This window comes from Ischnura elegans, chromosome 9 (genome assembly GCF_921293095.1).
Source record: "Ischnura elegans chromosome 9, ioIscEleg1.1, whole genome shotgun sequence".
Classification (NCBI taxonomy): domain Eukaryota; kingdom Metazoa; phylum Arthropoda; class Insecta; order Odonata; family Coenagrionidae; genus Ischnura; species Ischnura elegans.
The window spans coordinates 79,102,299-79,113,252 of record NC_060254.1 but is presented as its reverse complement, the minus strand read 5'-3'; the positions used below and the strand labels follow the sequence as shown (position 1 = coordinate 79,113,252).

Sequence of the window (10,954 nt, the reverse complement as noted above, 5' to 3'; positions counted from 1 at the left end):
ACTCTCCGAAATTCCTGTACCCCAAGCACGAAGGAGTGCATGGAGGGTACCTCTCAGCACCGTTGACGCGTTCCAGATTGGTCGTTTTGCATTGTTGCTGTGATGTAAGGTGTTATACAAATAAACAGTTATTCGAGACGGAACAACAATGGGTGCTTTCCATTCATATAATTTTCTTCTAAGAAATTACTGAGCTGTATTTCTAGTTCCTTAAAAAGTTTTGAATCATCGCATTATCCATGCTGCCATTCAGAGGCGTAACTAGGACTATGCTTTGGAGGGAGGGGATAGCCTGGGGTGGCGATTCCCCACCTTCGTTGGGGAATTTTTTTGAAAAATAGCATGCCTGGAAATACATTTCACATAATTTTCGCACTAAAAAATTAACTTTAAGCAGACGCAGTTATTAAATGTCAAAACTAGACAATATTTTTTATTTCTCTGACGTTTTGGGGGGGATCAATCCCCCTCACCCCCCATAGTTACGCGTCTGCTTCCACTTTTGTCTTACAGAACTGATTTTTGTGGATATCGTCTAAAAATTGTTTAAAAGTGCAATACTCAGTTATGGACAATTCAGTCAGCTAATTTTGTTTGAAAGTCATTAAGGGTGCGATTCATAGACGACACTTTAGGCTCACGTGTCACTTTAGACGGCTAAAGTTTTCTTTACGCCCTCCATAGACGTCACTTTACGCTGGATTTGGCTAAAGTGTCTCTTTACCGTAAAGTGTCCAACCGCAGCTCACTTTAGCTCTAAAGTGGCCTTCCGTAGAGGAAAATGGCTGACGTTGTGGATATCGTGGATAATGTTGAAGATTGGGAAGAAATTGCCGAGGATATGGAGATGCTGGTAGAAAATCAACGGAGGCGGTATATAAGAGATTTGGAAAATTATGGAATTTTATGGTAAAGATGATTTCCGTCGAAGATATAGGTTTTCAAAAATTGTGGTAACGGAGCTCATCGAACTCTTCATTGAAGATCTTCGCTCTGTGGATAGAAGAGGGCTACCTGTTCCTCCTATATTACAGCTGCTGACTGCTCTGCGGTATTATGCCACAGGTGAGAATATATTTATGCGAATATATTCCAGTTGTTCATATTAACTTCTCTCCGTGAGTTCAAGAGTAAGCTATAGCATAAATTATACATGATACATCATTATTTATACCTTAAACCCCGCAAAAATAATTTAAGTAATGGAGTTGATGCATGTCTTCACATATTAAATGTCATTTCATTGTCTGAGGTTCGTAGAAAATAATTTGACGGAGGTACTTCACAAAATAGTTGAATACATTTCAACCGCTGCATGCAATGAGATTTAAGTCGACGGCCTTGTGTTACCCCTACGGATAGTGAGAGGCAAATATAGCCCGAGGAATTTGTTGCATGCATTTCGGGGTACAACAACGTTGATGTTGAGTTACCTTGTATATCTGTTCAAAGTGGTGACTTGGTGTTCCCTTTCATGAAATCTTCTACCATGGTGCTTCTTTTCAGGAAATTTTCCGTTGGTGGCTGCAGATTTGGTAGGAATCAGCCAATCAACGGTATCGCGAGTTATAAAAAAAACTTCGATACTGATTGCCAGATTATTTCCGCGGTATGTGAGCATGCCAGACGCTGAAGGTGCCCGAAGGAATGCTGTGGCCTTCTATGCCAAGGCTAGATTTCCGGGAGTGCTAGGGTGTATAGATGGAACACACATTCCTATTAAGGGTCCCGGTGGAGAATACGGGGAAATATTCCGAAATAGGAAAGGACTTTTCTCCTTTATTTGCCAGGCAAGTGCCATTTAAACCCTGCCTTGATAACTATATGTATTTTCTAATATTTGTTCTTCTGTTGAGTTGGGTAGCCCTATTGATTGGAGAAGTTTCATTTGCGTATATTATCCTAATTTGCTAAAGTGCACATTTATTTCCTGTGAAGTTCAATCACCCTATCAAAATCGTAAGCCTGGCTGTAGATTTGGGATTTGCGGTGGAGGTCCTTGATATACTGCATATTATGCTTGTATTTGGCTTGGAAACGGCTTCCATCAATAATTGTTTTATAACCTTTGGAAAGATTTTGGTTGTTGCCTGAAGAAGTACTTGTTGTTGTGAATGGCTTGCAGCTCATCTACTTCTGGATAGTTCGAGAAACACATTCCATTGTAAGGCTCCCATAACACTTACTACAATTTGAATGCAGATGGCAATTGAGAGCTCTTAAACAATGCTATACCATACCAACCTTGCCGTGTATGTGATATGAAATTGCTTGCATTAATGAACTTGCATGAGTGAATTCATTGCAATTATTCCTGCTGATTTCTATTTTGAATATCCATTATGAGTACAGTGGCCAAAAATTGATTGTCCAGAAAACATGCCATTGCACTTGTTAATTTAAACTAATTTTGCAATAAAAGAATATCCTTAATATTTACTCCTTTTCTTTAAATTGTAATGGCTTATTGGCATGCAGTTTTTCATACTGCATTGTATTTTCCTAGGGAATTAGAGGTTTCCAATTTCCTCATTATGGCTAGGGACTAGAAGTTAGCTAACTTCTCAGAGAAATGCTAACAAATATCATGCAATGTGTAAGATTAGTTTTCCTGTTCACTGGATATCGTGGAAAGCATTTTTTGATATTATTTTTATTTACAGGCTATTGTGGGCCCCAACCACAACTTCATCAATTTCGTCACTGGTTGGCCTGGTTCAGTTCACGACAATACCATTTTTCTGAGAAGTGCTGTGTGTGCCGTTCTGCAGAGGAGAGAATTCAGGGAGGTATTGCTGGGAGACAGTGGATATGCATGCCAACCATACTTGATGACACCACTCCTGAACCCCACCACTGAGGCTGAGAGGAGGTACAATAATTAGCACATTTCCACAAGGAACATTGTGGAAAAAACATTTGGAATTTGGAAGAAGCGATTTCCGTGCTTACTTAGGCGAATGAATTTTAAATTGGAGTCGATGACCACTGTTATAACAGCAACGGTGGTCTTACATAATATTGCTGTGAGAGAGGGTATTGTGGATGAGGTGATACCACTCTTGGCTGAGGTGGAGGAATTCCATCAGGATGATGGAGTTCTGGGTGCTGCAGCACGGAGAGCTCTCATAGAGAGGCACTTTACGTGAACGGCCAGCCAGGCTTATTTTTAATTTTAGTTCTTTTTGTGAATAGTTTCACTGTACCATAATCACACTGTATATTTATAATAAGCATTTTGTGTACCATTGGCTGATTTTTCCTCTGCTGGGGCCTTCCCTCTACAGCAACTGGGGAGGACAAAACCCTGTGATAATCATCAAGTCATAAGTATTCTTTCCATTTTCCATTACAATGTGGTAGAGCTGATTTTAAAATATGTTGGACTGATGATTAGCTATGCCAATTGATGGATGATTTTGCACACGCTTTTTAAAACCTCAAAGTATTACTAATTATTTTCTATTTGCTCAATATTTATTGTCATGAGTTATGTCATTATACGGTTTGCTTGTTACCTGAACACTTTTATGGTATAGAAACGTTTACATCTGCGTACACTGTTTATACTGATTTCTTGACCAGAAGGAATACAAATTTTGGATTTCTGAAATACCCTGAGTTTTCTCCCGGGAATAGTAGCCTTTTTAATTCTACATATGCAGATGCGACATTTCTCTGAAAATGAAACTTTAAGGTTGTCAACCTGGTTTAAAGCCTTTATAAGAATTTTTCTGTGCTGTCCTCATTAATTGAAAATTTCTGTCTACCTAAGAATCCTTTCTTGGATTTGTTTAAAATTTTATTAGTCAATGCTATTGTGAAACAAAAGTAAATGTGTTAGAACGTAGGTTTCCGCGGCGATGGTTTCATCTCTGCATTTCTTCAGGGTTTCCTTCCGCGTCAGCTTGTTTGTGGACAACAGTTTCGCTGGCTATCCTGCCAGCGTCTTCAGGTCGAAGGTGTCAGCTGTCGGTTTCTGCTTCGCTTATATACGCCTACGGTATATATACCGTATAGATACCGTAGGCGTATATAAGCGAAGCAGAAAACGACAGCTGACACCTTCGACCTGAAGACGCTGGCAGGATAGCCAGCGAAACTGTTGTCCACAAACAAGCTGACGCGGAAGGAAACCCTAAAGAAATGCAGAGATCAAAATAAAATGTATTGGAAATACTTGCAATGATCATGTTTTTGATAATTTATACCAGTAATAGATACATTTTTGTAAAGCTAATATCTACTGGTCATTTACGTAAAAGATTTTGTAATACAATGTTTGAATCAAATTTATTATCCTGTGGTGGGGAAAGGTTGATTCTTAAGCTTGGGTCAAGGTTGCATCCAAGAATCAGAGAAGATCCATATTACATTGTCACTGAAGGGTGAAAAGACCAACTTCATGTCTGAAAGTACTTTCTGTTCAATTATGAATTGTTAATTTTGCATGCTATTCATTCTGACTTTAATATTACTAATGACTGGGTATGTATGTTGACTCTGAAGTTATAGTTGCTATATTTTACAGAATAAATATTTTTCATCTGTAATTACCTCCTCTTTTTATTAAGTCTTTAAAGTTAGCCTTGATCTCCGTGCAATTCATTTCTTACCTTGCTTACTAGGAGAGAAAAGTTTCCTGAATGGGCACCTTCATCACTTACTTATCCCATTTCCACTCCACTTTCGTTGACCTTGTAATTAATCTGAGCCATGCAACAACTATTCTCCTCCTGTCTAATACATAAGTACCTAGCCTTGAAAGGCTAAGGTTAGGTTCACGAGAGTACACCTGGTTACCCTGCTTCTATTTGATGCGGTTACTTCCTTGATGCCTATGGCTTTAATTATGAAATTCGCACATTCCGGGAATGGAATGTTTTTCTTAAGATGTATTTTTCTCCCTCTAGTCATTTCCCAATTTATTTACGTATTTAAAGTAAAAGAAATATTAAGTTTAAGTTATTTTACTTTGATTTTAATAACTTCATTGTGCTTCCTGTACATTTTGTCGTTGAGATGATTAGTAACAATTTCCACTATGGATTAATGCACAGCACAAAGTTAAAGTCATGTATCTGAATGTAACTGCAGTATATCAAGTCAATAATTGCCTTTCTCTGGTATCAGTTGTGGACCCTTCTTCCCATGCAAGAATGCACGTTGCAGTCATTGTCTTCGCATAGCCCTGATGATGGTTCCGAGAGGGTAAGAAGTTACATACAGACTATTACACCACAATAAAATTTTTAAAAACTCCCCTTAAATTCCTTTCAAATGGAGAAATAGAACCATTCATGCGTGAGAAAAGTGAAGAGGCAAGAAAAATTCAGATAATATTTAATAATTTATTCACTAATTAATATTTAACTGTCTCTTCAACACTAACAATTTTAATCTCTTCTCCTCCAACTCAAGATCATGGATTTCTTTTACATTCCTCATCTTCTCCAGAAAAAGCAATTCCTCGTGCTCCAGCCTTTTCTGATGCAGCTCACGCATTTGGGAGAGCTCTTCGTCTGCTTTCGTTTTCAGGAACTTGGCAACCGCCTCTCGAGGGGTGTCCACCTTCCGCTTTTTGCTCCCATTGACTGCAATAAAATAGACAAAGAATAGGGTAGTTGTAGTTTCTGTTTGATACCACAAGCAAGCATAACATAACCTGTTGGCTTCGAACCATATATTTTCTTGCTAAGTAGCCAAAAGACTAGCACCCGTAGCATTGGAAGTGATTAGTACTTCATTATTTTACATGAAAATCGTGTAATGCTCAGTGAGGCCATTATAAACAAAGCATAACATACAGTTGCAATGCAGCAAAAAGAAAACATCAATGACATTATAAACACGGAGTAATTGAATAAGAAGTGCATGAACAAATGTCTTTGAATGTTCCATCCCATTAATGAAATGCTTCCAAGAGCCAAATGCAATGCAATTCAAGGTGGGTGAGTTTCATTGGTCATAAGAAGGAAGGTAGGCAGGAACATTTTATTTACAATAATTGAATGACGTGAGAGGGGTTACATTGTATACTTTGCAACAGAGACAGGTTAAGTGAGGAGTGAAGCAAAAGTCTCTCTTGATACATACTCATAAGTTAAAAAGACAAGTACGGTACATCACATATTTTGTCATGGGGAGCTAGATGGAGTATTTTGGATTGATGTCGGAATTTCCACGTATGCAAGAAGGAGACTAGGTTTTTCCCTTTTATACAGACATCAATTCCACAAAGACAGGGCTCTCTAAATTTGCAACATGCAAAGGCAGAAAGAAGTGTTGAATTACTCACCACAATTAGTGGGTCGGCATGGTGTATCCTGAATCGCCACTTCATACTCCACCTCATTCCGCGTTGTTTCCAGCGGATCTGGGGTACAATGGAAGGTTATCATTAATATCTTACATTAAGTTCAATGGAATATAAATGCAGAAATATGACATAGGTATTGGAGTGACTGGACATGTACACACCTTCGTCGTGATCAACAGGATCTGGTTCCCTTGCTGGCTCTACCTCTAATTCAGCTGGGGAATCAGAGGAAGTTGACGTGGAAGACCCACCAACTCCGTCGGAGTCGAACTCGCTGGAAATCCTCATATTGAGGTGGGGCATCACGGTGTCTACCCGTGCTAGGAAAGGGTCGACCACTGCCCTTGATGGGCCTCCGCCACCTGTGCCCAGGCTGTGCTGCCTGGCAGCAGTGTTTGCCTTCCTGGCAGCAAACTTAATGTTTTCCCAGCTCTTCTTCAAAAGTTGCCAGGGCCTCCTTACCGACGCCCCCTGGGCGTTGAACTCCTCCTCTATCTGAAACCACCCTTTCTCCTTCTCCTTCGACGAGACCGCGTCCGTCCGTTTGTTTTCGACGACATTCCGATATTTCACGGTTAGAGTGAGCAGGGTCTCCTTTTCCTCCATAGAAAGATGGGGCAACCGCTTGCGATCCGCCATCGCAACGAAATCAATACAAAAAAACTGGAAAGAACTTACTGAGCTAACTAAAGATTAAAAATATGCTAAAGACTATACCACGACCTAACGAATATCAGCCTATCTATCTATAAACTATCTAACTAAAAGAAAATTTAACTTACACTATATGATTACACTAATGACCTATACAGCAGATGAATGGAAAAAAAACCGTCAATGGAAATAATTGAAGTTAACTAAATGGACTACCGATCTAACGAATATAATGCAATTTGTTAGTAACCTAAGCTAAAATTACAAGTAAATGACACTAGGAATAAATTTCTTACGTTATATTACGTTTCTACTCTATTGATCTACCTTCTAAATGACGCTACCCTATGACAAATCTTATAACTAAATGAAATGGACTACCGATCTAACGAATATATAGCAATTTGATAATAATCTAAGCTAAATTTACAAGTAAATGACACTAGGAATAAATTTCTAACGTTATATTATGTTTCTACTCTATTGATCTACCTTCTAAATGACGCTACCATATGACAAATCTTAACTCTAATTTATCCGAACGATCACTAATTGTATGCTAATTAACTACGTATAATGCGAATCAAAGAACAATATTAATGCAATCAGTACTTAATATATAAAATTATTACCTAACACACAAATAATCCTACAAATAATAGACACTATGCTACCTACCACGAGAAAAGTTATAACCCTAATTAATCCTAACAATCACAACAAATCTAATGCTATGTTACCAAGAAGGTCCTAAATTACGAAATAATCTACATCTACATAATACCCCGCAAGCCGCCTAAAAGGCGTGTGGCAGGGGGTGTTAGGACACCAGCCGTTTACAGCTAAAAAAATGAAATGCTGTTAACGAAGTTGTGATTAGCGTTTATTAAAGTCCTTCATGGTTCGGGGGAAAAACGAATTCGCATATCTATCCGTTCGGCAAAACATCTCTCTTAATTTATCACTTCTATCGGACCTGGAAATATAGTGTGGCTCTAATATTATGTTCTCTGTGTCGCTCTTAAAGATATCCATTCTCAATTGTTCAAGCAATCTAAGCCTAGCGTGCAGCCTCCGAGTCTCCAACGGCTCCCAGCCTAATTCGCTTAACATCTGGGTAACACTGTCTGTACGCCCGTAGCAGTTTTGGACGAATAATAAACCGAATAAAATGTGAACAGAATATTAAGGGATTAATATTCTCGATATCGTTGTAAAAAAGATAGCCTGGCTCACAACTAACTGCATTCGCAAAATATCATGTGACAACTGTTTTTAAATCAACTTTCAATTGTTCAGAAAAAACGTCATAGTCACCATTGCCAAAGTTTCGGTGTCGCACTGTCAATCCACGCCCGGCCTGCTAAAGTGTCACTTTACAAAGTGAGGATCGGGAATCGTCTCTGCAACGCATTTCTCCTGAAGTCTCACTTTACCGTAAAGTGAGACTTTGTAAAGTGAGCAGTTTCAGTGTCGTCTATGAATCGCACCCTAAGAAAGCATTTCTCATAACTTTCTTGTGTTTTTCATAGGGAGGTGTAATTTTCCTTTAATTTCTGAAACATTTCAAGTGATGCACTCTGATTGTGTTTCTTTCCATTCTTTCTTTATCCAGGAGTTCATGAATCATTCTTCAGAGCTTCATCATGAAAAAAAATATGTAGCACAGAACTATTCGGCTAAGTTTTGTTATTCTCATAAATAATGTACTAGTTGACAGTAAATATTATGTTTGTCTTTTTATATTGGATTTAAATTATGTGCAATAACATAAGATAAACAATAACCTACTGCCCTGTGGCCTTGATAGCTCTTTCCTCCAAATAAAAATGCTATGAAACTACCCATTCGCTCCTGAGGATCAGTTATTTTGTGCGTACGAGTTTGCGGGCATTTTGAGCTGAAGCAAACAGACTTGAAATAATGGAGTGGGAAGCGAGGTCGTGTTCTAGTGATTTGAATTTGGCGGCAAATGCTGAGCTGCCGATGCTACTGCCATCTGAACTTATCGTAGGAAAACTCTTAACTGTCAAAGACGTTTTGCGTGGAGTTGGAAGTCTATGGTTATAACGTTGGCAGCGCCATCTTTACGGATAAATACATAAGCATTAGGATAAAATCGCCGTTGGCATGGCGCAATATTTTAAAAATCATTCGAAAACTCACTTCTCATAAACATAGGTCAACAATATATGTTTGAAGAAATTTGATCAAAATTGCTATTTTTGACTCCTCAGAAGTCCTTTACAATGTTTAAAGTAAGTTTATTTAATTCCAATGACATATTTTTGGCACTTTGTTACGGTAAATTATTATAAAATACATAATGTTAACTATAAAGACTATGGTTTACACGTAGTATTATATGGATATTATTTGCTTTTCGCTGAAAAATAGGTACCCATTAAGGTATGTTTCTCGAATATTTCATTACTAAAACATAAAGCGAATGCAGCATATATCGTGACAAGCTCATTTTATAAATTTAATGCCAGACAAGCTATAAAATGTTTCGAGAATTATAAAGGCCTCATTGCCATGAATGCCACATTAGCTTGAGGTTTTTGATGCTTTACTTCTGTAATGCTTCTTCCATCCTGAGCTTTGGTGCTTCCAATTTAAGTGAATGATTCATATCACTAACATCTCTCTCCATTGACGGATAATTTGGCTTAAATTTTCTTTCTTCCCACACAATTATATAATGAATGGTTTTCTAATGAATTTCATTCTTTATTCTTTAAAGAAAATTCCAGATGTATCCAGTTAGTTCTGTGGGTCTTTCTTATTGCCTGAAGTGATGGCATTGTCATCTGCATAGCTTATATAGTGTGTTTATGTCTTCTCTATTTAATTCGACTCCCTAGTTTTTCTGTTTCTTTCAACGCTCACAAACAAGCTGAAAAGAACTAGTGATAGATTATCATCTTCTGTTGATTTTAGGCTTCCCTATTTCTTCATCCTTGTATGTTTTGTGTCTACTTGGCCCCAGTAGAGTTTGCAGATGAGTATCTTGGAAATCCAATCAAACTTTCCCCATAGTATTGAATGTCTTATTCCTTTCAATGCGCCTTTTCCAAATCCACAAATACTGTAAAATGGTTCGCTTGCATGGATCATTTTCTGTAACAGTAGTCTCAGGATTAGAAATGCCATCCTTGTCCTCTTAATATCCCTACACCCTAACCTGTTTTCTGGCAAGTTTTCTTTAATTATTCCTTTGATCTATCCTCAGAAACTTTGTGGTGATGCTGACTACAGCATAACTAATGCATGTACAAAGAAACTATCAATAGTTCAATAAATTTACATGTCTAAATCAAAACATAAGAATTTTTCCATAAAAGTGGTCAAATTTTAAACAATGCCAGAATAATTCATACTTGTAAAAGTATGGGATAGTGGGAAAATAAAGAATTCACTTTTTGCTTTCATATCTAGGAAGTAAGTAAGGCTAAACCATAGATTATTGAGCAAAATTAATGTCGGTATCCTAATCTTGTTTATGATAATCATAATCTGGAACATGAAATTGAACTCCATTTTTAAGGTTATTTCTGCTGATGAATTTGAGGAGATGAAGAAATCCGGTAAAATATTATTCAAGCCTCGTGCCGTAAAAAAAATAAAAATTATTGGCCATACAGAATCTCTAGGCAATCCACCTCAACTAGAGCAGGAGAATGACACAGCAACTAGAATGAAACAGCACGCAACCACCACCATTCAAACCATTGATCTAACTTCCTCTCCCAGGTCAGCCCCTTCAACTTCAGGAACTCCAGTTTAAAATTCACTAAATTACTATAGTAATCCTCCAACTGATAAACCTAGTACTAATTTAGAGAATACCAAAATTTCATGGACCCGAGAAGCCACACTAGCACTTCTGGCAGCATACGAAAACAGGGATATCAGTCATGACAAAACACAGAGGAACAAATATTTTTGGCAAAAGGTGGCAGAGGATGTAAAATCTTC

General features: G+C 37.8%; 1 protein-coding gene across 1 annotated transcript; it reads right to left on the bottom strand.

The window, feature by feature from the left end:
• Positions 1–2,717: 2,717 nt before the first annotated feature.
• Positions 2,718–6,958, bottom strand: LOC124164970. The gene is made up of 4 exons (XM_046542209.1): positions 6,481–6,958; positions 6,299–6,376; positions 5,393–5,594; positions 2,718–2,862 (listed from the first exon to the last, which is right to left on the bottom strand). The coding sequence occupies exons 1-4, from the start codon at positions 6,956–6,958 to the stop codon at positions 2,718–2,720; spliced, it is 903 nt and encodes a 300-aa protein (XP_046398165.1).
• Between the last annotated feature and the right edge of the window lie 3,996 nt (positions 6,959–10,954).

Excerpts from the sequence above, each read along its gene's own strand:
- LOC124164970 (XM_046542209.1), bottom strand. The coding sequence starts at position 6,958 with ATGGCGGATCGCAAGCGGTTGCCCCATCTTTCTATGGAGGAAAAGGAG. Across the intron at positions 5,595-6,298 it reads ATGCCGACCCACTAATTGTG|TCAATGGGAGCAAAAAGCGG; the intron begins GTGAGTAATTCA and ends ATTTTATTGCAG. Across the intron at positions 2,863-5,392 it reads GAGGAGAAGAGATTAAAATT|CCTCAGTGGTGGGGTTCAGG; the intron begins GTTAGTGTTGAA and ends ACCTCCTCTCAG.